Here is a 27,388-nt window from a genome sequence, read left to right as displayed (position 1 = left end):
TAGAAGTCTCTATTTCTCTATATGAATTTTAAGATTTTAAAACTTGCAAAGAGCGTGTCGCAAGTAATGGTGCATCACACTGATTGTTCCATTTTGAAGATTTGACTAACATCTAGAATTGTCAGGCAGTTCCTAGAGAACGTCATTTTTTCTCACTGTTCGTCAGAATCACGCAACATATTACTTGCACGGGTTTTTATGTGAAAAAGTTTTTTTTTAACTGTTTTCCTGACAACATAAATGCATATCTTTGATATTCGTAGCAAAATTCCGTTGAACCATTCCACTGTTCAGATATCTGTCCTCATAAAAATTGAGAAATCTTCCAAAACGTCCATTTAGTTGCACATTTTTGGAGAAAATTAAAGTGTTTCCTATATCACTCAGGTTTTTTTAATATTGAAATTAAATTTTGTTAACAAATTGGAAAATTCTTGGTCCAAATTTTGCTAATAAACAAATCATGGATTGTGAAAAAACAAATTGCCTGAAAGAAATTAATAAAAAATTTTCTTGTCCACGAAGACACCAAAGAGTAATAATCGACACCAAATTAAAAGGCTCAGCTGATTTGTATACGGTAGAAGCCAAACAGTTTCGGCAAATTACGGTGTAGAACAGTACCAAATTACATAAAGCAAGTTTTAAGAGCGCTTTTGAACGTCATTAAGAAATGCTGCCTATTATTAGATGGTTTATTTTGCAATATATAGATTACTTCTACGTCTTTGTTTGATTCGCTCCTACAAATGAATCAAATATTGAGTAATTGTTGTGTGATATTCATCGTCAAAATGAACTGAGTCAAAAATCTGCAGACTTTTTGCCTACATCTGTTAGCTATTCGGAAAAGTGAATACGAGTGATTAATCACAATAGGCAGATGCTCAGAACTACGAAACAAAGAACCAACAACAGAACACAGCATTTAATTTTTTTGTTCCCGTAATGAAATTGAAACCGTTTCTTGGCATAATCATTTTCTAACTGTATCATGAATTCATTCTGTTTAGTCTAAGCTCTCCAAGAAAGAAAAGGAATTTTTAATTTTTTAAGGAAGAAATGATTATCTATAAATTTGACTTTTGATAATTTTTTCTCAAAGAAGTTTAAAAAATCACAAGAAAAAGCCCTAGTCGAGGGGTCAACCAAAGATCAATAAAGATCAATGATACTTCTTATAGCAATGATGATTTTAGGTTGAAAAAAATGTATGTTTGAGATCCGTTTTGTCATTAGGAAGCATTTTCATTGTTCGGCACTATGAATTTGACGTTACTGTTATTCTTAATTGCAGAGATTTTCTCCATTTTAACTATCAATCTAAAACAAAATTTTTTGCCCTTTATTTTTGTTGTTTGTGTTATCGTTTGAGTTAAACGTCTCGTTATCAAGTTAGTTTTGCAAAGGGGAGAACGAGCTATTATAAGAATTTGTAGACAACAAAATTCTTAACGGGTTTAGTTCTACACGTTTGAAGAAAAAGCTGTCAACGCTAGAAATATGATATGCAATTTTTTTTTATATATTATGACTGTTTTCTGCTAGAAAACTATTTGAGTTGTTGATTACCTGGATTTCTTATCAGATGAACTGTTTGTGAGAATGAAGAAACTGATTTTGCTTACATTTATTGGAATAATTTTGACATTAAATGATTTTTCCGATTGAATTTTATCTTCAGAAAGAGGGAGGTGTCTGTAGTTTTATCCGTGGTAAAGTTTTGTTCAACGAAGTTTTGATTTTTCTTCACCTATAATTTTTAAAGCACGGGTTTTTTAAAGCACGGCTACATATGGGTTTTTTTAATGCCTAATATTCACTATGTCGCTAAAATGAAATATTTGAGTGTCAATGACAAATGTTGCTACACTCGACTGAACGTTATGATCTTTATGTCATGTCTCTTATTTTTACTTAAAGCAGCTTGATTTAATTTTTTCTTTGATACATTTACTGATTTACTGATTGAAAAATCCACCCCCCCCCCCCCCAAATTTCAGACTTGGTTAAAAATAACTTCATGATGTTGTTAAATGCTCAAAGTAGGGCGGGAGATTCAGAAGTTTGTCAAAAACTTTCACCTTCAAATTTTACATTTTGCGCTCTTTTGTACTATTTCAAATTGCTCATTCAATACAAACGGATACTGAAAAATTTCCTGAAAAATTCCAAGGACGCAATCAACTATCCAAAATTTGACGATTCAGAAATTGCTTCAATCCATTATTAATGATAACGGATATCTTGCGAACAATTGCTTATACAAATTTCTTAATATTTAAAATATTTACAGATAATTCTTTTTTGATTTTGAAAGCAGCCAGATGACGCTATTTTACTCCAGAACAGTTTGCTTTTCTTATAGCTGAATCATTAAGGTTGAAACAATCAATTTGATCAATTCATTGTTTTTTGGCGTGAGGTAAGCCGTTTTATAAATGTATTTTAACCACTCTCGTTGCGCTGACAAAATAACTTTTCAAAAAAGCCTCATTTTTTGAATTTTCAAATGGATCACGCCCCATGAAGATTGCAAGAACAGCAACAACGGCGTTCCATTGTTTTGAAACTTAACTATAGAGTTCTCATCATTACTTACCCATTACTTACGATAACAGTGACCTTGAGAACAGGTACAGCACTTCATAGATATATCAACCACAAAAACTTGCAGGTTATGCATCTTATAATTATATCCACATGGTTTGTTATCATTTTCTCAAAAGTATTTACGAATTTGAAATTCCCTTTGACTTTAATAATCCCTGCGCTCTGTTCCTAATTTCTCATGTTTCAGATGGTTTTGAATCCACTTCAGAAAAAATTTACAAGAACCTTTAATCATGAAACATATATAACTTCTCAGAATTTCTCAATTTCGGGCCAAACATTTTGAAAAACTTCATTATCAATTAATTGTTCTGCATTCGTCTTTGGTTCATCGATAATTGTCATCTAAATAAGTCCAAAACGAGAACTTCTGCCATGCGTAAAACATTTCATTTGAGCAAAAATTATTGGCTCAAGTTTTTCGAGAAATAATCTTGATTGAAAGTATTCGAAAGGAAAACAGCCAATTCCTGCCAATTTTTTAACGCTATTAAATTTTGCGTAAACTTGGATCATGATGTGTCGTTTTTTTATTATGAATCGGCATGGGCTAAAAAAATGGGAAGGTCAATTGCCCTCAAAACTATCAGTTTTCAGAAAAAAATATCTAAAGACAGTTGTCCCATAAAATTGCTTTGCCCCACGTTTTTCTAAAGCAAAAAACTGTCCTAAAAATAAATTGGTAACTCAAAATTATTTAACAAAATGGAATGCTGCAACAATCAAAAGATATTCTAAAGTTTTGAAAATGCTCTATTTGAATTTTTTGCAAGATCAGGAAGGCGCAGATTATCTTCTCTCAATTTCTGTGATTATTTTTCGAAGCTCTGAATCCAAAAAGGTGACTTTTTAATTAAAAAGTTATTGAGGTCAAATCGGCAAATTGTTGCTTCACATCCAAAAGATGATAATTTGATAATTGTATTATGAAAAAGCTACGCTAAATTACATTGGTCAATCAAGGGCTAGAATGCTATGATGATTAGAAAATACCAGGCCTAAATTTGTGAAATTGAACATCGAGAAGACAAAATAAGTCCCAATTTTTCCTCCAAAAAACAAACAACTGTTCAGTCAGTGGTTGCCTTTCAAGGTGTCTCTGACGCTTCAAATTTAAATTAATAGTTGCAATCTAATTCAGTAAATGCATTTTGAATTTAAGAAGTATCAATCAAATAACTTTTTCGTTCAGTTTCAGTAATTTATTTGAACTGACCCCAAAATTGTTTAATGAGCCGATTCTATATGATAAATATCACAATCAGAAACAGATGTGACCATTTGAGTTTTTCCTTGAGCTGTTTGAACTCTAAGTGATTAAAGTTTAATTTTTATGACAATTTTAGCGTTTTTTACTAAAAATTTTTTGTACGTTTATTAAACATTTTTTAATATTTGAATTTCCATTACTCAAATGATAATGTAAGATAACGGAGGATAATGGATTTTTTCTAATATTTCTATCTTTCCTTTTTGCAAATTGCAAAACAAAATTTTTTAAATTATTTAGGGTATAATTAAGCACATATTAATACCCTTTGAAAAAGATCGAAATTGTAAAACATTTTTTAAAAAATTGAGACGAATTATTTCATCGAGAAGTAAAGAATTTGAAAAGTTTCGTCAAGGTTTAAATCAACTTTTAAGAATCTTTTTAACAGTTCCATTTTTGTATCTCTCATCAAAATAAATCAATTTTCTAATATTATTAACTCATCAAACAAACATGGCACGGTAGCATAAAGTAAAGTTACTAAGCCCGTATATTTTAGCAGTTTGGAAATTTAAATAATGATTATTCAATGACCTGAAAAAAACGTCAAGTTTGTCTAAAATAACTAAAATCTTTGAATTGCGTCTTATGATTTACAAATTTTTTGAGGTAAGAGTGCCTGTCACTTGGCAAATTTTGTTTCAATCTAATGATTTGAAAGGCAATGAAATGAAAACCTTTCAACATTGTAGATCGAGAAAAGGCATCTCTTAAAAACGATTATTTTTAGAGCATCTCTCGGGAGATGCTCTAAAAATAATCGTTTTCAAGAGATTTAAAAAGTTATACCCAGTGCCATAAAATGATGAAAAAGTGACTTGTATGAGATAAGCGATAGATTTAAATTCGATTTTAGGAATTTAGAATTTACAAATTGGTAATTACATGAATTGGCTACGGTGCCGTAGAAAACTTATTACGGCCTTAAACGGTGCCTTACAAAGTTTTGCCTTACAAAGTTTTCTACGGCACCGTATAAGTCTTAGTAAGTTTTCAAAGTTTCATCTAAGGTGGTCAACCTGGGCCTTATCTACTTTCGAACTCAAATAAATAGTAGTTAAACAAAATAAAACTCAAACAAATAGATCTCAGCTAACTCAAAATAGTTCGCTGAAACGTGGTTCAGAAAGAAAAATACATTTTTGAGTTATTTTGTATTTTTATGTTGTCCTAAAAAATTTCTGATGACGAAACATGAAATCCATTTTAGCTGTCAGCCAAAACTGACAGATTATTAAGTCATCTCCCTAAGAAGCTGTCCAATTTAGGTTTCACTTAAGCTTAATTTTCGTTGCTCCTTTCGACGCCAATTTAGTTCAAACTTGGGCGTTCTTGGGAAGAAAAGGTATTAAAAGCCTTTCATGTGAACAATTAGAGAGGAAATTTTCAAATGCATTGTTAATGATGCGTTAAAATGTCCATTTTTGTTCTTCGTTTAAATTCCGATCTCATTTAAAAACGCATTATCCGCCCTTTCCCAAATTTCCTCAAAATTCGTTTCAAATCTTGTATACACTCTTCTTTTCTCTCTCCTTTTTTCTTTTCTTTTTTCCTTTTTTCTCTACCCCATAGGAATGAAAGCAAGACCCATTCCTTTCCTCTTAATTAAGGAAGTGCCATTCTGACTCGCTAGTAATATTAAACTCATACCCGCCCCACCCCCGCCCCTATTTATCTACCCCCACTCCCCCACCTCTCTCTCTCTCTCTCTCTCTCTCTCTCTCTCTCTCTCTCTCCCTTGCTGTTGCATTCCCTACTATGTATATGTATATACGTGTCCCTTTTAAATGGAGTAAGACCATTTTAATTCACTCTTTTACGCTCCCTTTCCCAGGTTACTTTTTGTCGATTATTTTTCGCTGACAGTTTTTAATTACGGTCCTTTTTGTACCCATAATTGAAAATCACTGTTCTATGATAAGTGATTGGGTTGTTGTTGTTGACAACTTCTTAGCACACAGGTAAGAGTGAGAACTTTTTGTGGTTAAAATAGCTATAAGCAAAAGAAAAATTCTCGTTATTTTTGTAAGAAAATATTGTTTCATAACTTTTAGCGCATACAGATTTAAAAAAAATATACATATAATGACGTGATAGCAATCAAAAATAAATTTCCTTTCGTCTTTTTTTTGAAAAATGGTCCTCTCAAATATACGTTTTTCACTATACGAATTATTGCTTCAAAAATGCAGCATTCGAAAAAAAATTATATTTAACTCTTAATTAGAAAACGTCCGTCAACGTACCCGAAAGCCACCAATGTCCACAAGGTTTGAGGTCTAAATTAGTACAATTATGTAAAGCTAAGCAAAAAGGGTGTCGACTAAAACGGAAAACCTCTAAACTTCGTTATCCGTTCTTGAGTTTCTAAAAAATTTCAACTTGATTCCTAGATTCAATGTCCAAACACATTGGGTCCAAAAAAGTAGTGAAGATGTGAGAAGTAAGTACGGAAACTCATAGATAAAAACTTAAAGTAATTGTTAGTTTTGAATTTCATGTTGAGTTTAATGAGCAGGCTAAGAACGTTTATGCGGAAAATTTAACGGCACACATTTGCCAATTTTGCCTCACTTCTGGTACAATTTTAATATCTCCGGTTTTGAAAAAGTTTTTTATAATAATCTTAAATATCTGGCTTACAAGAAAAAAAAGCAAAAATTGCTGTTCTTTTAAATATAATAACCGATAGTTATATATTATATTTTAAAGGATATGTGTTTAGGAAAACGAAAAACTTCAATGAAACTCCTAAAAACTCAATTAATAAACGCAACACTTGTCTTTTGAACGCAACACGGTGATTGGTTCTTTTTCTGCTCCTATTCTCTTTTTCGAGTTCTTTTCTCTAACTTTTTTTCAAAAACTTAAATTGTTTGCAGCCAAAGTTCGATTTACCAAGGTTAATTGAATTCTTCTTGCAGTTGCAAGCACCATTGATAAGACAATATATTGACTTGTTTTTTTCGTCAATTTACTTCTTAACACTTTTTCTGGGTAAAAGAAAAAACCAAAGTGAATCCATTCATTGTTCGATTGTTGTTTCAAGACAAAAGACCTAAAGACTATTTGGGTGTTTTATTTTATTGCATAATTATTTTTTTCTGAGTATAGAATGCAGTAAAAATTTACAACATTCGTTTTTTCAGTTAGTTTCAGTTATTCGTTTCAGTTATTCGGTTGGTATTGATACAAGAAAACTCATAATTTTTTTCGGAATTAAGATATCAAAAATATCAGTTTATGTCTTGTCAAAAGTCTAAATGGGAGAAAAATGTGACAACATGATGAATACTTTGATGAACTTTTTCCGTCATACTAGCATTGGTTCTCGTTATTGTTTAATAAACTAATCTCAATTATCGTATAGGTTTTGGTTTAACTAGTTTCATATGCGATGAACCACAATTATTTGGCTGCAAAGCGGAACATTGGTTTGTTCCTTAATAAAATTACGCACACAAATAAGTTGTTTGAAGAGCATAAATTGAAAACTGATGACAAAAATTCGAACTGAATAAATTTTGAAAAGCGTGAGCTCTTGGACAAAGATAGTCAAGGTAAAAATTTACAATTAGAAAACTAAAAGAAACTTGAACAAAATTTATAATTTGCAAAAAAAATGTTTCAAATTTTTTTCAAACGGAACATTGATTCCGTCAAATCAATACTAAATAAACTTTAAAAAACTCAAAAAATTTTTGATCTCTATGTATAGGAAAATTTTCCAGAAGCTTTTTGCAGCTTGCAGACAAACCTGTCGTTCAAAATCATTTGTTCATAACTTGCTTAAAAGAGAAGAACTTTTTGCCTGACGGAAAACTCGGAATTCAACAAAAGGAATTTTATCAGGCAAAGGATTTAAAGAAATAGGATCAAAATCTTTACAACGACAGCTCATTCTGGTTGACAATTCTGCTACTGAAAACAACCACATATCAAAAAATAAAATCAAAGTGAACCGCCATCCGTTAAAAAATTTCACAAAAAGTTTACTTTCCTTTACATTTTTGGAAATCAAAACGTAATGGATATCTTTTTTTGACATGCGTAAGGTCTCCTCCAAAATACTTTGGAGCTACTCACTCGACGAGTCAAAAGTATCTTTGGAATGCCCGCCAGTCAGTAATTTTGATTTTTATCTATACTTTTTGCTCGTTGATCTGGTGAAATTTAAAATTCAAAATTCAAATGAACCATTAACCATTACAATTTACATTCACTCTTACACCTTCGTAAAATTTTCACAATCCTTTGCGTGCGCCAATTTTGGGTGGCAACGTCAATGGGAGCTTTTATGCAAGGATAACGGGGAAAAGCGGAAACGGTGGAATTTTAATATTTTTGAACAATTGGTTCTCCACTTAATAAAAGTGGAAGGAGTGGATTTCTTAGAGTAGAAAATTTGGTAGAAAGAATTATTGAAAAATTGAGTTAAAATATTTTCCATTTTCACGCTTGGTCTCGAACCCAAGCCTAGAATTTGGTTCCATGTCTTCTTCGACTCCATATAAAGTACTTTACAAAAGAGGTAGGTGATAATTCAAGAAAGAGCCCTGGGGAAAGGAGTGTTGATCAAGGTTTTTGGATTAGATGCAAAGTTTCCCTGAATACTTAAATGTAAATGACACAAAGTTATATGTTTGGAAAAATTGATTATCATTTTTATTACATGCAGTAACTGATGAGAGATCTACCTTGTTTCAGATCGCTGTTTTGTTTTTAAAAGTTCCATTGACTGGGTCGAATTTGAATGGATAACTTGTGAGAACTTGCAAGTTCTTACAAGTCGATGCATCGCCCTGCAATTTGTTCTTGCAAAAACTTGCAAGTTTTCACAAGTTAATCATTCGACTTACAAAGCTCTTACAAGTTAGCCATTCGACTTATAAGGCTCTTACAAGATAACCTTCATCTTGTGGATGTTTATCTTGTAAGAACTTGCAAGTTCCTTGCAGAAACTTACAAGGCGATGCATCGCCATGTAAGTTTTTCTGCCAGAAACTTGCAAGTTCTTACAAGATAACCATTCTGCCTATGCTGTAAAAAAACAATAAAACGTCAAAAGATTTGAGTCTACACATTTTCTGCGCATCGAAAAAAAAGAACAGAAAAAATATAAACATCAGAAAACTTTCAATCCATAGCATCAGAAAAAGAGTTCTTCCATCTTCGTTTTTTTTTTCATTTTCTAATTGTCAATTTTCTTGATTTTTTGTGTTTTCGACTTTCTTAAATTTTTGTTTTCTTGGGTTGAATGAAAATGGGTTGAAGTCCTCGCTATAACAAGAATTTTTTAATGCACACACACACACACACACACACACACACCCACACACAGGCACACACCACACAACCACCATAAACCTGATAGTTTTTGTTTGATGCTTCGTCATTTCTTTCAAATATAATATAACTAGTGACATTCTAATATTAAATCAATTCTAAATTCCTTTTTTGGAATTATTTTTCAGTTTAGACTGATAATTAAGATAATTAAGATTAAGATAATCATTTGACTTGCAAGTTTTTACAAGCTGGCCACTTTTTTCTAGAAACTTGCAAGTTCTTACAAATTAACCATTCGGTCTCGACCCGGGAACTGTTTAAAACTTTAGTTTAAACTTTAAAACTGTTTAAAACTTTAGAAACAAACAAAATGAGTACAAAAGGGACAAAACTCTTTGTAAAAAAATTTGTAAACTCTATAAGTTATATTTTGATTTAAAAGTTGAATCTTTTCCGTTTGTGCTCCCGCTTAGTGGTGCATATTATTTGCAACCTACCAGACCCACGTGCAAGATTTTAAATTATAATTTACTAGGTAGTGACGCTTGCTCTGTAAAGGGGGTTGTGTAACGTGCTGGAAGGGCTTAAATGGAAACGTCCTAAGAATTATTCTCCCGACCATTCTTGAGTGGGGTGGGGGGGGGGGTGGGTTGGACTATATTATCAAATGGGTTTTTGTTCAATCTAAGTTTACCAATCGATATACTCATTATAGAGAATTGTAAATGGTATCATTAAAAAGCCTGTCCAGATTTTGTTGAATTTCGTTTTCTATAGCTAGTTATCGTGTTTTAAATTTTTCTGAAAATTAGACAGGTTTGGGTTGTTTTTAATCTCATTTCCCTAAAATTTTGCGCATATTATTGTCAGGTTAAAATTGATAACAATGGTTATTGGTCGCTTTGTTTTTAAGGGCAAAAAAGTATTGTTGTCTATTTTTATTTATTTTTTTGGGATAAAATTTTTGCTAAAGATTTTAAAAATTCAGCCATTTTCATCAAAAATTGTCCGAAAAAGCTTCTTTAGTCAACTTTGAATAGTTTATGACGCAAGTTTTATGTCCATATTCAAGGACAGTGCTCTGGAATTAAAATTTCTTGCTGACTTTATTCGATGATTATAAAAGACGCAGCATTCAATTTTGACATTTAAGTCCCAAATTATCTGTATCTATTTTATTGGAGCCAATTGAGTTTTCTTAAGCAACGAACAGCATTAACAAGGCTAGTTTTGATCCAGTCTTTGGCTGTTGCAATCTAAAGCTAATTCGGATTTTAACCAGTCGGTCTGCTTTTTAAAAAAATAGCCTTTTTTTATATTTACTAAAGAACAGAATAGTTGAAATCAAAGCTCACTGGTGATAGGTACAATTGGCTTCCTAAATAGTTAACATTAATTTATCCATATTTTAATGGAAAGCTAACGGTCGCTTTGTTTTTTTTTTTAAGAAATTGATTATAAAATAAACGATGGCTTATTGAACTTTGCTCTTATTTTTCTTTTAATTTGGCCAACTCGTAGCTTACTGTCTGCAAAAAATGCCTTTTCTTTCTGCTGAATTAAAATTTCATTCCTACTGAGTTTTTACGCGTCAAGCTAAGGTTTTCTGGATTTGATACTACTAGATTTCACAATTTTCTTTTTTTATATTTAGGCATTTGCCCATTTTTCAAGTTTTTCTCTAGTTTTGTCACATTATCACATTATTGACAGTTCACAAATCACATTATTGACGTTCAAAAAGGCACAATTGAACATATCAAATTTAAATTCACATTACCGAGCCTCCTTGTTCAAGTTTAAACTTTTAAACGGATAATAGAACGTGTACTGAAGACTTAGCCTTATTTTTCGTTTCAGTTTCTTCGAGCATAAATAATATAATAAGGCGTTTCTTGAAATAATATGTTATGTGCATCAATTTTGTATGCGGTTTATTAGTTAAACAGCCAACTAGGATAATATTTTATTGACAGATGCTAATTTGTTTAAGTTTCATTATTGTTTAGCTGAAGTCTATTTAATCTGTTGTTAACAACTCATTATTATTTGCGCCAATTAGACTTAGAACCTTTCAAATCTGTCGACTTAGCCCGAGATTTGAATATTTTAGGCACGAGTAATCGGATGGTCATCAACTGTTGTCTTCTAGATTCAGTTTCTCCCGAAGCGACAAGTGGTTCCACGAAATCTCAGAAGTTTTAGCGATTATTGACATTAGTGCCCTTGAATTTGGGAGTGCCAACAAAGTTGACCAAATCTTCGCTATTTTGGTTAGTCGTTCTCACTTTTAGGCTCTCGAAAACAAACAGTGTTCTCAATTTGAAATTTTGCTATAGGATTTTCAAGAAATTTACCCCCCCCCCCCCCCAAAAAAAAAAAAAATGGCAAAACAAAATCTAGTTAAATTTACAGAAAAATTAGGTAATATTTTTGACACGCCACCCGTTTTTGACCAAAGTTCAGTTATGTTATTGGATATATTTCAGAAACCACGTGACCAACTGTAACAGTATCACGTGAAACTAACTCATGTAAAGCAATCTAGCCACAAAATTAACAGCAATTTTGCAGCTCAGTGTAAAATTTCTTAGCTTAAACAGTCTTTTTTGTGCTCTTGAGCTTCAAAATTGCTGTGAATTTTGCCGCAAGATTGCTTTACGAGTTAATTTTGCGTTATACTGTTACTGTTGGTCACGTGGTTTCTGAAATATATCCGATAACTTTCTTTCTGAACTTCGTTCAAAAACTGGTGGCGAGACAAACAAAAAGATTACCTAATTTTTCTTGTAAGTTTAACTAGATTTTGTTTTGCCATTTTTTCTTGGGGTAAATTTCTATAGAGGCTGTAAATGTTTGTTGCGAAAGTTACCCTCTTTTTTCCGGCTGGATTTTACACCAACACAGATAATAACTTTATTCTGTGCAAAGGACAGAAAGTTTATCTATAATCTGATGCGTCCGTTGATTCGTAAAGGGTTCGGTTTAATGATTGCTTATTGGTTCTAAATTTCAACAGAATTATTATGTACAAACTTTGTTTTAAGAACAGTTGCAAAAAATTACTCAATCTTAGCTCTAAGTTATCATTTCTGAATTTGGAAGAAAATATGCCAGAACAATTGTTCACTCATAATTAGCTCCAACTTTAGTCACATTATGATTAAATAAACCGAGATCACACATTTTATATTTTGCTGTCTGTCAACTCTCTGAGCGAAGATTCGAAATTTTTCAAAAAACAGAAATGAAAACGGTAAAAATATGACATTTTTGTGTGAAGCTATTTCAGGCTTCTTGGAGAAACTTTCAAAATTTGTTTGACAGCTTGATTTATTTTCTTTTTGCTTTTTCTAATGTGTTGACTAATGCAACTTTTGATTGAACAGAAAGACCTAAAACGAATTCTTCGCTGGAGGTTTTTTTGCAACTATTGCATTTTGGATACCCATTAGAAGGAAACTGGAAAAACGTGTTAACACTTTCGCGTGAAAAATTTCTGGGATGCCTGTGATTTAAATTTATAGCATCAAACAATTTTCGTCATCAAAAGCTTTTCAGACTCTGATTTTGAAAAACAGGGCTTAAAAAGTGAACGTTTCGGCCGTCACGACCCTGAACATAATACCAATCAACCATTTTACACTTCTAATTTCGTCATTGAAGTTTTTGATTCTCAAAATGAGTGCTCTTTAAAAGTTTACGGTTATAAAAATTTTCCGAAATTAAGGGTATCAGAAAGTGGTGACAATGGTGTTTTTCGCTGATAGCAAATTGACCGGAGTAAAAACTGACAGATTTTAAGCTTAAAATCTTAAATTTCAGACCTTTCACTGTAAGTGTTAGAGTGACCCTTCACTAGGGGACAGATCAACTATTAATTTTGGAATAATTATAATTTTTTTTGAAATTCTTATAATACCTTCAAAACCAAAACCTTTGCCAGTAAGTTTACGCCTGAATGCCAAATTCATCAAATTATTCGCTTGCTAGATCACGAAAAGTGTCACCAAAGATGGTTGGAAATATTACTACTTGGTTGGTTTTTCTCTCTTGGGTTTTTTTCTCCGATTAGTGTTCAGAAGTGGTGTCAATTGTGTGGTAATGTTCATATATTGATATGCTTGTCGAGAAATCAAAAATTTGCTCAACATGATTTTGCTTTTTCGAACCCAGTAAGCCCAGATTGTTTGTTTAAATGTTTTCTTATAGATTTTTATTTTTTGGTTTTGACGTTTGTTGTCTAAAATGACACCAAGAAAATGAATGATATTGGTTATGGGTTCTATTTTTGGATCTTTTCTGTTTGTGCCCCCCCCCCAGTACGTTATGATTCCCCCATTTACAGAGCACGTGATATTACATATTAAATCATTATGTACAAATATGGTACTTGCGTCTGGGGGTGCAAATAATATGCGCCTACTAAGCTGGCGGGGGAGCAGAAACGGAAAAGATCCCTATTTTTTTTGAAGCCGCTTGATTTGTTTTTTTGCGCTCAATCCTCAAGCGATGCTGGTTTTCGCCATGGTCAAGTACAGTCCTATGGGGGCTATAGGTTATCGGACCACTAGGCTTGGAGAAGACCCCCTGCTTTTAACTATCAATTTTGTTCGCTTGATATACCACAAGTTGGGTTATTCACAGCTATGATAAATCACTTTTGAAATGCTCAATTTGAAAAGATTGCTTTTAACGTGCAACCACCCCAGTGGAAAAATAATGGATAATTTATAAAACTTTATGAATTAGTTTATAAACATTTGCAAAAAAGATGCATCATTTTTATAAATATTTATAACTTTTTTCGCAATTTTTGCATTATTTTATATTTTTTTTTATAAATCTTTGGATTATTTTATAAATTATTTGTAAATATTTGGATTATTTTATAAATTATTTGTAAAGTTTTGGATTAGTTTATAAAACATTTATAAAATTTTGGATTAATTTATAAATTCGAACAAAAATTTTTGTCACCCGAAATTAGACAATCTCCGCTAAACTCAGCTCCAAAAAAATCCAAAATTGCAAGAAAACTAAAAGTAAAAATGAAATGTTCAAATATATAATTTCAAAGAAAAAGAAAGTACTGAAAACAAAAACAGTACAAATAACATGAGAATTTTAAAAAATACAAAAAAATGCTCCGAATGTAAATATGCCGCCCAGTCAAGATTTTACTGGTTAAACGAAAAACGAAAACAAGCTAAGTAGAAGTGCCCACCTTGGAGCACTTTTTTGCATTTTTTCGAAATATTAAACAATAAAATAAAGAACAAAAACATCAACGCAGATAACTGTAACTATATATTGTAAGCGTATTTTCAAAAGAAAACCGAAAACTCATTCATGAAAGCACACAATTTCGGTTAACAAAAAACAAGCACACATAGGCAAAAAACTTAGAAATTTATTCAAAAAATGCATAAAAAAGTGCTCCAAATTAAAATATCCCGCCCAGTCAAGATTTTTCTGGTTAAACGAAAAACGAAAACAAGCTACGTAGAAATGCCCACCCTATCGAGATTGGAGCACTTTTTTGCATTTTTTTGAATTGTTAAAACATTATTAAAAAACAGCTCTTATTAAATTGACTTCAATAGCTTCTCTTAAAACAATCACGTGCACATTTTAAAGTGCCGAAAGTCGTCAGTGCCAGAAGTCAAAATGCCAGAAATTGCTACTTAGCCAGAAGTTGAATTTCGTTGACTTTTGTCATTTTAAATCGTGCGCGTTTCGTGTTTTAAGCATTGTTAAGTGACTCTGCTGAAGTCACTTCGAAATTCTGACTTAATATCTCGAATCACTTCGCGGTTCTCTATGAGCGCAAGAAGTTCTCAGTGATTTCGGGTCTTTCTCGTTATAGCCCCCCCCCAGCTTAATGGTCAGATAACCTATAGCCACCTCCCCCTCCCCCAATTATGGTAATTATACCATAATGGGGGGTTATAATTTCATGGAGGGGGGAGCTATAATGGGAAAGACCCGATTTCGAGCGGAGCCACGTAATCATTACTTAAAGAGTCCAATGAATTATTTAGAAGACCCAAAATATCCTGATTATTGACAATGCACAAACGGGAATCGGACTCGGGCGACACCACAGCCAAAAACCCGGAGAAAGCGGAGGCATCAACCGTGGAACAAACTTCAACACCCTCTCAAGTACCTCATCAAAGTCCCCCAGTAGTAGTTATGGACACTCCACCTACACCCACAGAAGACCATGATCATGAGCCAGAAGTGGACATCATTTTCAGCACTGTCCAAGATGAAGACCCACAGAGTAAGTTCTAGAAAATACAACCCCACTCAATCAAAATAACAGTTAAGTCCGTAACAGTAGAAACTTGCATGTAAAATTAACGAAAAAAATGGCAGCACAAAAGTTTTCCATAAATCAAAAAAAATTGTGTGAAATGTTTGATGTGTCAAAAAATAATTGTACTAATGGAGCAATTTAGGGCACTCCTGATCAGCTGATCAGATGAAATGAAACGTAGTAAAGACTTATTGGCGTCATCTATGCGTTTTTTTCGTGATCATAATTTTTTTAAAACCAAATTTGCATATTTTCAGAGCTAGGAGGACCAATTTTGTGGTCATGTCATAGGATGCCCGATTAGAAAAAAAAAACAAAAATGCAGCCGTCAGAGTCCATTTTTTCCTGCTTTTTTGAAATTTCCAGCAACGTATTTTTCAAAGCATTTTTTAACAAATACCTCAAGCCCCAACGTTTGGGTGACAAAATACAATTTTTTTCAATGGAGCATAGAAGTAATGAAAAATTTTGCAGTTAGTTTCATATTTTTTAAATGGAGGCAGCTATCTTCATTAGCAACTAATTGGAATTATTCGCAGTCCCCAAACTCTAAATTTAAGCAAAACAACAATCTGGTTAATCTGGTATAACAAAATTTTGATATTGATTAAGCCTTAAACTATAGCAAAATTAATTAAGAAAGTTTTATGGTCTGAATGGAACCTTATATGTGGTTATGGTGTTCCAATCTTGGATATAGTTTTCAAGAAGGGTCAACCTCTTAAAGAGCACCCTTGTTGGCTATAAGCGCTTCGATCCGCTTCGTATAATTACACCTCAAACTAATATTTGTAGTTTAGATGGTTACTTCGTAGCAACAAGACATATGAATTTTTTCGGAGGGTTAGTGGGTGCAAATAATATGCCCCTTCTAAATATGGGAGCATATACTGAAAACTATGGATCTAAAAAAGATTTCCAATTATATTACAGATGAGGGTGTGGATGGAGACCAAGCTGGCCAGGATGCGGACGAGGAGGACGGGGGTACCGAAGATGAGGATGAAGATGACATTCTGCCCAGTGACGTTATCCCTCCAAAACCCACAGGCGACAGGAGGCTTTCGATACAGATGGGGGCTGTCATGGTGTCATTCGATGTGGACTGTCACGAAAATGATGATGTTGACGAGAAGGATCTTCTTTGTAAGAGAATTCAAATTTTGAATCTTTTCCGTTTGTGACGCGCCTGATCTTTTACTGAAACGTCATATCACACTAGTGAAAGGCTTCATAAACGCCGTACCAAAAGTTTAAAAGTTAAAATAGACAAAGAACAGATGCAACTCAAAAGATTACCTGAAAACTCTGGCTATACTTCTTTAAAAACCAGTTGATTTAACCACCTTTAATTTTAACCGTATAAATTCATCCCTGTCATTTAACCCGCAATTTATTCCCATTAGAAGTTGGTTTAAAACCGGATTATTTTTTATCTATTTCGGCTTCCAAATTGAAATCGTTGAAATCGACACATAATGACGAGACAGATTTTTTTTTAGCTGAATGCCTTTGATCGAAAAACAACACTTGACCACTTTGCACTAGTTTTGTTGCAATTTGATTTGAATTGAAAAATTTCGAGTGCTGGCATAGTCTAGAAGACTGAAATCTGATATTTTTCAAATGAATCTATAAAAGCCAAATAAAAAAAATTCTGATGCAGGCATAATTGAGCAAACCGAAATTAAATTTAACCATGTGTTCAACGGAAAATTCACTAAAAACCAGATTGACTTTTTGGCTGCATATATGCTGTTTAAGTTTTGCACCAAATGATACAAAAACTGTGCACACCAATTAGGAATTTCAATTTTTCAATTTCAGAACTAAGAAAAAAAAGGCAATAGCACAAAAAATAATATCAGTTTCTTCCCAGTAAATCTACTCCAATTTCAAAATCGTTCCATCCAAACTCATTTACTTTTTCTCCCGGGGTCAGAAATAACTAGACGATGCAATCCAAAAAGTTATTTTTTGCACGACAGAATTGCTTTGCAATTTGGCCAAAAGTTTCCATATTCCAGGCTGGGATCCGCTGAGCAACTATTGTTTCCCATAATGCCTAACCTCATCACCATTACCTAATTTTGTGTTGCCCTCTTTGGCGGCCTCCATTTGACTCAAGATTTAAGGGGTGAATATAGGAGGCCGATTCAACAGTGAGAACTTGACAAAAGTTATTGCAAAAAATCTCAAAGTTGGCAGTTATCATTTTGATTTCAAGATGCATTAAAACCAGAAATGTTCAAGATTTTGATCCACTTTTCTTTTTTTAATTGATCTAATAGGGAAAATATAATGCAAACATTTTGCGAGTGGCTAAATTTTTGTTTTTGAAAATTCAGATTTCAGCGTTTTTTCTTGCCAGTTATGAGCCGTAACTTACAGATTAAAATCAGTGATAATCGTCCTTGCTGTGAGATTATTATTTTAATACATAAGTCATTCAGCCTTGGCATCAGCATTAGTCGTTATTAAATCGGCTAATTAAAGTTCAATCAGGCATATTTTTTTCCCAATTAAAGGGCTCTTAAAATATTTCAAAGCAATATATGGTTTTATTTATTTCGTTTGAATAACATAAGGGTTGAAGAATCGTTGTTAAATTGTAGGGGGTTATGAAATGAAAATCGAAAAAACTATAGCATTATTGGTTACAAAACAGAACCAAAACAACAGTCTCATTTCAATTTAATCTTTGTTTATCGTCACTCTTTAGGTCAATATTACGCAAATTTCTTCATTTTGGCTACCAAAAAATTTTTAGAATAGAATAGAAATTGAAGCGAAAATTGCTGTCAGAAAATTTTATGTAAATAGTTGGTCTGCTATCGAAGCAGCCGTTTGGTTTCTAATTTCATTAATATATAATGGGTCATCAGTATATAAAAAAAACAAAATGTCCTACATTTTATCATTGAAGTCGACCAGAAACAAAGTCATTTAAATTTCTTCATTCATTGAAGAAATTTGTCCATCATTTTGAAATTCTGAGCTAAACAAGGAGACTCGGTAATGAGAAATTGCACATAGGGTTCCAGTACCGTTCATCCACAGTTTTTGCTTGATGTTCTACCAAATGAGGAACAGATAGAAAAACCCAAAAATGTATGTAATTTTCAAAAAAGTTTGGTGAATGAACAAAAACAGTGCCTCCAAAGCAAACAACTCAGTAGTGGATTGAAAAAAGGTGCATTAGATTGATGAGATTTGCCAATATTAAGAAAACGACTCAAGATTAACAGCAAAATCAAACAACCTTAACAAAAAATAATTACAGCAAAAAACTTCATGTCCGTTTTAAAAAACAAAAATTAATAACAAAGTCAAAATAGGGCCAGATATAACTGAAACCAAACAAAAAAATTTTTAGTTCACTAGAAAAGATATGGGATTAGTCTATAATAAGGGTTGGTAACAATTAGACAATAAGGAACAAAAAAAGAAAACTGAAAAATTCACTTATTTTTTTTCAAAAAAATTGGTTTCAAATTAATGAAAACCATTTGAAATCAACTAAAATATGCCCTAGGTGCACAATTACTAGTGCTTCTATTGAAGGAATTAGGAACTGTCAGTTTTGATTGTTATGGGGCTAAAAAGAGAACAACAAACAGACAAAGAAAAAACCAATTAAAACTTGTCAGAAAACGCTTTCAAATTCAGTAAGCCATAATTTGGCTCTCAAAATACGTTCGATTGCACTTTCTGCACACATCAATAATGTTTTAATTGACCTCTCATTAAAGAAACTAGATAACAAGTTGACAAAATTGACAAAAATGCAAAAGTAAGTAATACCTTATTTTTCGAAAAAAAATTATTTCCAAAGATATTGAAGCCATTAACTACAAGATAAAATAATTAAATAGTTTCTTTTTTTCATCCAGAGGACACCCTTGAGAACTACAATTATCCAGAAAAGGTTTTTTGTGTACAAAACATGACAAAAACACAAAATTATTTTATTTTTTTTCCTTGTAGAAGCCAGTACAGACATAACGAATTCTTGAAAAACATTAGATTGTGTGACACCAATCCCATTTGACACCTTTCTCTGACAACAATAATGTCGTATTTGGCCTCTTATTATTGAGACTAGATTACAAACAGGCAATAAAAGGGAAAAAATTGCGAAGTTAAAAAGTATTTTTTTTTATTTTGGATAAGAATTGTTTTCAGAGTCATGAAAGCCATCAGCTTTTAACTAACATCAGAATATTGGCTCGTCGATTCTTCCATGCAAAGCCACTGAAACTGGGTCATTGTAAAGGAAAATTCATACAACTAAAAGGACAAAGTAAAAACGGCACTTAATGCCTTATTTTGAACGCCAATGACGTTATATATGAACTGTTAATAACGTGATAATGTGGTAAAACTAGAAAATGTGAAAAACGGGCAAATACCTAAAAATTAAAAATATATATGAAATCTAGTAGTATCAAAGCTAGAAAATCAGAACTTAAGGCGTAAAACTGCAATAGGGATTGAATTTGAAATCAGTAGAAAGAAGAAGCATTCTTTCATTGCTGACGATAAGCTACAATTGACTAATTTAAGAGAAAATTGGAGGCGAAGTTCAATAAGCATTTATTTGTCTAAAACTCAAATACCTAAAAAAGTCAGAACGACCATAAGCTTTCAAGTAATGAACTAGGCACGATAAAGTGGGGCTAATTATGAAGCCAATTGGACCTATCTTTAGTGAGCTTTAGTTTGAAATGTCCTGTTATTTAATTAAAATAAAAAAGATCATTTTTTTAAAAAAAAGACCAACTGATTACATTCCGATTTATTTTGGGATTATATCAGTCCAAGATTGGTCCAAAACTAGCTCTAATGTTGTTTGTCTATCAAGAACACTTAATTCTTCGAAAGTTATAGATATAGATATTTCGTTTTTTGAGAAATAAAAAAACTGGGCATCGTTTTTAATTAAAGAGCACTCTCAATAGAATTTGAAGTAGCCGCTTTTTGAGTCTTTAAAGGTTGTGTTAGTAGTGTTTAGATGTTTACTTCCTAAAAATTTAATCAAAGCGGACTAAAGAAACTTATTTCGTGCTGTTTGTGATGAAAAAGTCTTAATTCTGAAATATTTGGCCGGAATTTGTGACAAAAAAATTCAATAAAAATAGCCGACAATTTGTTTTGTCACTACAAATAATATATACTATATTTTACTATATACTATATTTTAATATATACTAAATAAAATATATTTTAGCAAAATTGGCAAATTTTGAGGCAAAAATTTCGGAAAATGTGAGTAAAAGCAACGGAATTCTCTCTATTTTCTCAAAACGTTAAACCTCGATAACTCCCTGCACAAAACAAAAATTAAATAATCTTTTAATTACATATTCTACGCTAGACAAGCGTTCTAATGATACCAGTCTCAACTCTCTGCGATGAATATATCGATAGGCCAAAACTGTCTGAACAAAAAAACCCATTTGAGTATATAGTCCCCCCCCCTCAAGAGGGGTCGGAACAAATAATTCTGACATTTTTCATTACAGCTTGGAAGGATGGTGCGCCTTAAAGGAAGGTGAAATGTTGAAAGGGCCACTTTATAAGATTTATTAGAATTATTTTTTCGTCAATTTCTAAAAATTGATGCTTTTCTAATTGAATGGAAATGTTTCAGCGGGGTACAAGACTCCCACATACAACACAGCTGAGTCGCCAGTCATGGAGCATCAGAGTCCAGAACACGCGGTTAGAAAATCACTTTAACATTTTGATACGTTAATAATTTATGGCTTCCAATTTTTTTTACGTTAGCGTTTCAGTAAATGTTTCTGGTTCAAAAGTTAATTTAAAACTTAGTAGCTCTGACAGGAAGAATTTTCGGTCAATTATTGACAAAAATAAAATATTAATAATCTGGTTTCATTAATTTATGGCTTAATTTTACTACTTTTTGTCTCACGCTGAATAAACTCTCCATTTTGAGTATCATCCATCCGTCTGATAAATCTGTTGAATGTTTTTGTGAAGTTTTGTAAAAGCTGTTTTTGGGAAATTTTGGTCGACGTCTGGCAATTATTTTTTATCAAAATTACGAGCTTTGAACTTATTGCTTTGTAAGCTTTTTACTTATTATTCTCTTGCTCTCTCTTGTTTTTAGATTTAGTTTATGTTTGTTCGCAGAATACTTTTTGGTCAAGCATGTCTTAACTCGCTGGCTGAAAATGGACAATAAATGGTTTTAGGTAGCTTTCCGAATCGTTTTTTACACAGAAAAATTGTCCTAAATCCGCAAGTTAAAAACAGAATTATTTTCGCTTAGTTTTTTTAGGTGTTAATTTTTTAATTGGCTTTTTGAGGCTAAAGAACTCCAAAGCAATTGCAGTTGTTGTCTAGCAGCAATCTGGTTGCTCTTTTAATTTCGTTTTAAATGTCAGGAAAAAAATCGGTTGAAATTGTTCCAGTAGATTTCTGCACGCCATTAAATTGTTCTTGGTATTTTCAGAAGAAAATCTCTTAAACACACAAAAAATTCAACTTTTTTTTAACTGACGTTTGTTGAAGAATAAGGAAATTAAGGCAAAAAATTTTAAAGCAATATTCAAACAGATTTTTTGAAAGTAGTCCGAGGTTTATTTCTGTGTATCTGTTTGTTTATTTCTGGATATTTGTTTGTTCTTTTCTTAATTTTTTGTCTGTTTAATTCTGGGTGTTGTTTGTTCAGCTAAAGAAGAAACGCAGTCGTGACGAAATGCAGACCCTTCTGAAGGAACATCAGGAGATTGTGAACAAACTGAAGGAACAGGAGAGGAACCTATCCGACAGCGAACACCAAGACCAACCCTCAACCCCCTCCCAAACCCCCACTCCCTCTATCCCCCCTCGGAAGAACCCCACACCATCACCCGCTACTACCCCAACGTCAAAATCAGCCCAGGAATGACGGAAACTTTAATGAGTTGCTGCCGTATTTATTCGTCACTAATTCCGGCTCACAATACAATTATGGTTCAATTTTCCATGGCCAAAATACAGCTCTGTTATTATTTTTCTAACAAGATTTATTATTTACTTCCCTCTCCGTCGTTGACTTTTACTGTATTCGAGTTTTGAGTTTTGTGGTTCAAAACAAGCAACGATTACTTCGATTCCCGTCTTTCAATTTTTAATTTTTGAGTTATTTTAGTCCTAATATGTGGATAGCTCGAACCAATTTCAATCAGAAGAGAAAATGAACATCCAAAATAGAAGATTTCACGACTTAAACCACCTCAAAAACTGTCACTTATTTAATAATCAGATCCATTTATGTCGAATCCGATTAATTGAAGATATTCCGATTGAAATTGCACATTTTTTTTTCAAAATGCAGAATACGATACGATTTATGATTACTCGAACGAAAAGTATTCTATGAATAGACGGACCAGTATTTAATCAGAATTCTGTCACGTCAAAAAAAATATGCAACCGAAGCAAAAACTTGTTCATCTGGTATTTCAACATCTTCTAACTGTCAAAATAGAAAATACTTACTTTCAACGAAAAAAAACGACACTAAACAATAAAATTTCAGAACTAAATCGACTGAATATTTCCAGTTCGTTGCGACTCGTTCGATTTGTTGACCAGGACACGGTGGTAAAATTGCTCTAAAGTCCTCAAACTTGAAATCTGATTTTCTATATCAACTTGTTTACAAATTATTGTCATCTTGCCACGATGCTTTCATTGCAACTTTTTTAGTGGTGATTAATTTTGATTGTGATTAATTATAAATTAAATAGTCAGTTTTGTGACAAATGACTTTGTGTGACATAACTTTGACAATTTGCTGCAGTTTCTGAAATTGGTGATATTATTGCTATAATTTTTCTTAGGTCCATAAATCCTGTTTTCCCGTGCTATTCTACTCGGTATAACGAAAAACGAAATTAAAAAAAAAATTGACTTCACGAAGCCCGTTTCTCAGGCTTCAAAATAATTATTGCAACCTCGCAGTTTTAAAAGTACAATAACTTTTTTGGAGGGGGGGGGGGGTAGTGTAGGTGGGTTTCGATTTGATTTGGATCGAGTCAGAGGATGATTTTTCCTAAACTAAAAATTTGGCGGGGGTCCCTGACTTTTTCCTATTTTAGCTCATTTTTTAAATCAATTTTCAAATGTTAATTTATTTTGAATTGAGTTTGTAGACTATGTTTCTATAGATTATTCTGTGTATAGAATTAATGAATCAAAATTTATATGTATGTATTGTTAATTCAATTTATTTCTTTATTTAAATACAGTGCAAAGCTGAAATGAAGAATTAGCTTTAGTAATAAATGTTATAGATGATTTCCTGTCAAATTTGAAGAGTTTTTCATAAAGTCGTTCTACCTGCAAATATCTACCGAAGTCTCAGAAGCCACCAGGCCGTATTTTGAGGTTTTCCAGAGGCCAACTTTTTGCTCAGAGGAACCAAGACTTTGGTTTTCTGGAGAGAGATCAGACGCATAATTTTGCGTTTCTCTGCAAAAAAAACGTCTGATCATCAAGGTAAGATGAAAAAACGATCACCTCACACTTCTCATTTTTGGGATCAGATTGAGATCTAAAGCTGTAGAAAAGTTCTACTGCAGTTCAACTCAAAATTGGCTGGCTCGGAGCTGAGGTAATAATTACCATAATTTAAGTTACCTGTTCAGAGCAACAGAATTTAGATTGATTTGATCCCGCTAAAGATTTTGCTCCCGCTACTTTTTTTACCATTATGAAATTTTTTGAAAAATTTTTGAAATCACTAGTTTTTGTCCAAAAATCTTCTCTTTTCGGTTTCTGCTTCAATTCATTTAGTTGACTCCCTGTCCATTGAAAGATTTTTCTGATGATGCATTCTTCAAACCTAGGATTTGCAAGACTAAAGTCCTGCTGTTGTTTGTTTTTTCACTGATACAAATTTTTCCATCAAATTTTTGATAAAAAACGGCAAAAGAGGCCAGTATGTTTTTGGTTTACATAGTGTTACCACTTAGACAAATTGACATAAAAGTGATAATCTGATTTAGGTTTCATAATTTTTGCTCAGTTTTTCAAACGTAAAAGTAATCAAATTTTACTGTTTCAGCAAAGAAGTCAAATCAATAGTTGAAAGATAACCACAATAAGGAAAGTTTTTACAGTAAACTCAAATGCATCTTTTCGATGGTTATTTAACCGTTCAAATTTTGATTTGGAAAAAAGTCTCTACCGAAAAATAAAGATTTTGTATGTTTGGTCTCCGGATTCTCTTGTTATTTAAAAAAAATATGTGGTTTTAGTACCAAAATTCGTTTTTTTCTGTTTTCAGCTCTATAATGCTCGCTCTATAATAAAAAACAATGATTTCGAAAAATCATTTAAAAAGGTCGCAACTTGTGAATTGAGAATCAAACTTTTTTATTTTAAGATTTTTCAAAAATTTGATGGATTTTTTTCATTTTAAGAAATGAACAGAAATCTTCGTTAGGAAATTTCTAAGAGTTAATCTCAAGTAAAATTTTGCGCACTTTCTGCTGTCATCTCAAAGACTTAATTAGAGCCCTACATGATTCTGTTTTCTAAAGTGAAAAATGATGCATAGATTTAAGTTCTCTTTTAATGTAATTATCGTTGTCTGCATTGAACTGATATAATAAATATTGTAAATGGAAAATGGAATCATTGAAAAAAAGTTTATCTTACGCTAAACTTTATTTAAAAGCGGTCAATTTTTGTTTCAACATATGACAGCCCTTTATTCGAAAAGAAAAACCATTTCAAATCACATTTTTGTTTCTTTTTCATCTTTTTCATCGAATAATGAAAAATAATAGTACACACATACAAAAGCTACAAATCTTTGAAATTGTTTTTTTTCGGTCACTGTATTTTGGAATAAATATGAGCAATCTGGGGGGTTCTATGTGCAATCTGGGGGAGTTCTGTGAGCAATCTGGGGGGGGGTTCTATGAGCAAAGGGGGGGGGGTTCGATGAGCAATCTAGGGGGTCCTATATTTATATATATATATATATATATATATATATATATATATATATATAAATAATATTAATATATATAAATATATATATATATATATATATATATATATATATATAATATAATACAATTTAACATTTTTGCTTTTTAAATATTATAAAAACTTTGTTCTGCGTCAGATTTGCTTTAGGATCTTACATACAATCTGGAAATTCTGATTCGATTTCTGTCGGATCTCTTGAACACATGTGTTGAAGACGGGACATGCCACATTCAAGATGTCAGCAAGTGATGAAGTCTCGGGCAGAGATGTGCAAATGAATGATGTTGGAAATAGTTCTTTGCCAACCCTGAGGTCTGTTATCAGTCCAGGAGGACGAGAATATGTGAAAGTGAAAGCGAGAGTGATATATAGCACCCCGAGAAATTCAAATCAACAACAATATGGCACCCCGAGAAAGTGAAAGTGAAGTGAAAGTGAATGTGATAAGTGCTGGCATATAGCACCTCGAGAGCTGAAGTATAATTACTGAATTGAAATGACATTTGGAGCTCTTTTGAAACTAGTTGCATTAAATTACAAAACGTTTAATTGCAATGAATTTTTTCTTTTGATATTTATCCCTTTTTAAATATCCGATTGTATTAATTAAAGTTTTCTCTTTGTTTTTTTTTCATTATGTTGAAGATTTTTTGTCATACTGATCAGAGCAAATTCAGAGGAAAAGTCATGATGTTCAGAATAAATGCAGAGAAGAAGATCATAAAGTTCAGAATAAATGCTGAGAAAAAATCATCATGTTCATAAGAAATTCAGAATTTTACTATGAATTTTCCTATGAAATGTCCAAAAATTGCCATGATCAGAATTCTGGTGATAGTAAAAATCATAGTGGAAATTCTATGATTCAGTACTGAATTGTTTTGACACACAGATCCGGGTAAGTTTTTTATATGTTTTCTGTTTTTTTTTCAGGCTTATTGGTCAACTTTTTAAATGGCAAATTGATTGCACTTTTTTTATTGCAACAGCGACCAATGAACACGCTGGCCTCATTTACTCTTTTTCTTCTTAGTCTTAACCTGTTTTTCTATTTTGTTTCAAGATTGCTGGTTTCCAGTCTTTTGGTTTCAGATTACAAATGACATTATCCGGTTTTACAGTAACCTTTCACAAGAAGTGACTGAAATGAACTGAAAATATAGATCAATATCGGTGAAGATAATTGTGGGCTTGAACAATAAGATCTCTGCAAAACAATAGCAGAAGTTAACTCTTAATCTGAAGAAAATTGATTCTTGTCAATCTGAAAAACATTTTTAAGATCTGACCATAGTATACCCAATGATCGCCTATTTTCATATAGAAATTTTGCTCCGGTGTTCCACTTGATATGGTCTTGAATTAATTTAACTTCTCAATTCCTAGTTTTTTTAATCAGAAAAATGAATGCTATTATTGCGATGACAGCCAAGCAGGCCAAAATTGGTTATTCGCCACACGGTAATTTTTCCAAAATTTCACGGTACCGAAACTTTGTTCAGCCTAGTATCTCGCCCAACTTGAGGGGAGCCTTCAACCAACCTCACCCAATGAGAGGGCAGAATTTACAAAGCGATTTGATGACGCGATTGCACTAAATTGAACAACATAAGTCTGAACATTATACCAACCTAAGCTAACGTCAATTTTGACCAGAAACCAATCATGAATTAAACTATCTAATGTTTTTTTTAAAAAACCTATACAATCTTCTGTCACCGGACCCCTTGTTCGGGACTGAATTCGATCTCGTCACCTTTCTTTTATTGGCGACAGTGTCCTTATTAATAAAATCTGTAAAGACTTTCAATAGTTTTTTTTTAAATTTCGCTCGTTATTGTTTGTTATGTTTTCCTGTCTCCTTTTTAATG

At 32.4% G+C, this 27,388-nt stretch overlaps 1 protein-coding gene across 3 annotated transcripts in view; it reads left to right on the top strand.

The window, feature by feature from the left end:
• The window catches only part of LOC142352981 (uncharacterized), a 68,129-nt gene extending 44,370 nt beyond the window's left edge, over window positions 1–23,759 (top strand). For 2 of the 3 annotated variants that reach the window (XM_075405148.1, XM_075405147.1), the window contains exons 2-6: window positions 11,289–11,448; window positions 15,220–15,464; window positions 16,434–16,646; window positions 21,154–21,224; window positions 22,201–23,759. In XM_075405148.1, the coding sequence (XP_075261263.1) occupies window positions 15,248–15,464; window positions 16,434–16,646; window positions 21,154–21,224; window positions 22,201–22,419 (720 nt within the window). In that variant the 5' untranslated portion in view covers window positions 11,289–11,448; window positions 15,220–15,247 and the 3' untranslated portion in view covers window positions 22,420–23,759. Of the gene's footprint in view, window positions 1–5,695; window positions 5,848–11,288; window positions 11,449–15,219; window positions 15,465–16,433; window positions 16,647–21,153; window positions 21,225–22,200 lie in introns of those variants that run through there. The other variant, XM_075405149.1, reaches the window with a different exon arrangement.
• Window positions 23,760–27,388: the final 3,629 nt, after the last annotated feature.

This window comes from Convolutriloba macropyga, chromosome 14 (assembly GCF_964194025.1).
Source record: "Convolutriloba macropyga chromosome 14, txConMacr16.3, whole genome shotgun sequence".
Lineage (NCBI taxonomy): Eukaryota > Metazoa > Xenacoelomorpha > Acoela > Convolutidae > Convolutriloba > Convolutriloba macropyga.
The sequence above is the reverse complement of the archived record's forward strand: the minus strand, read 5'-3'. Positions and strand labels throughout refer to the sequence as shown.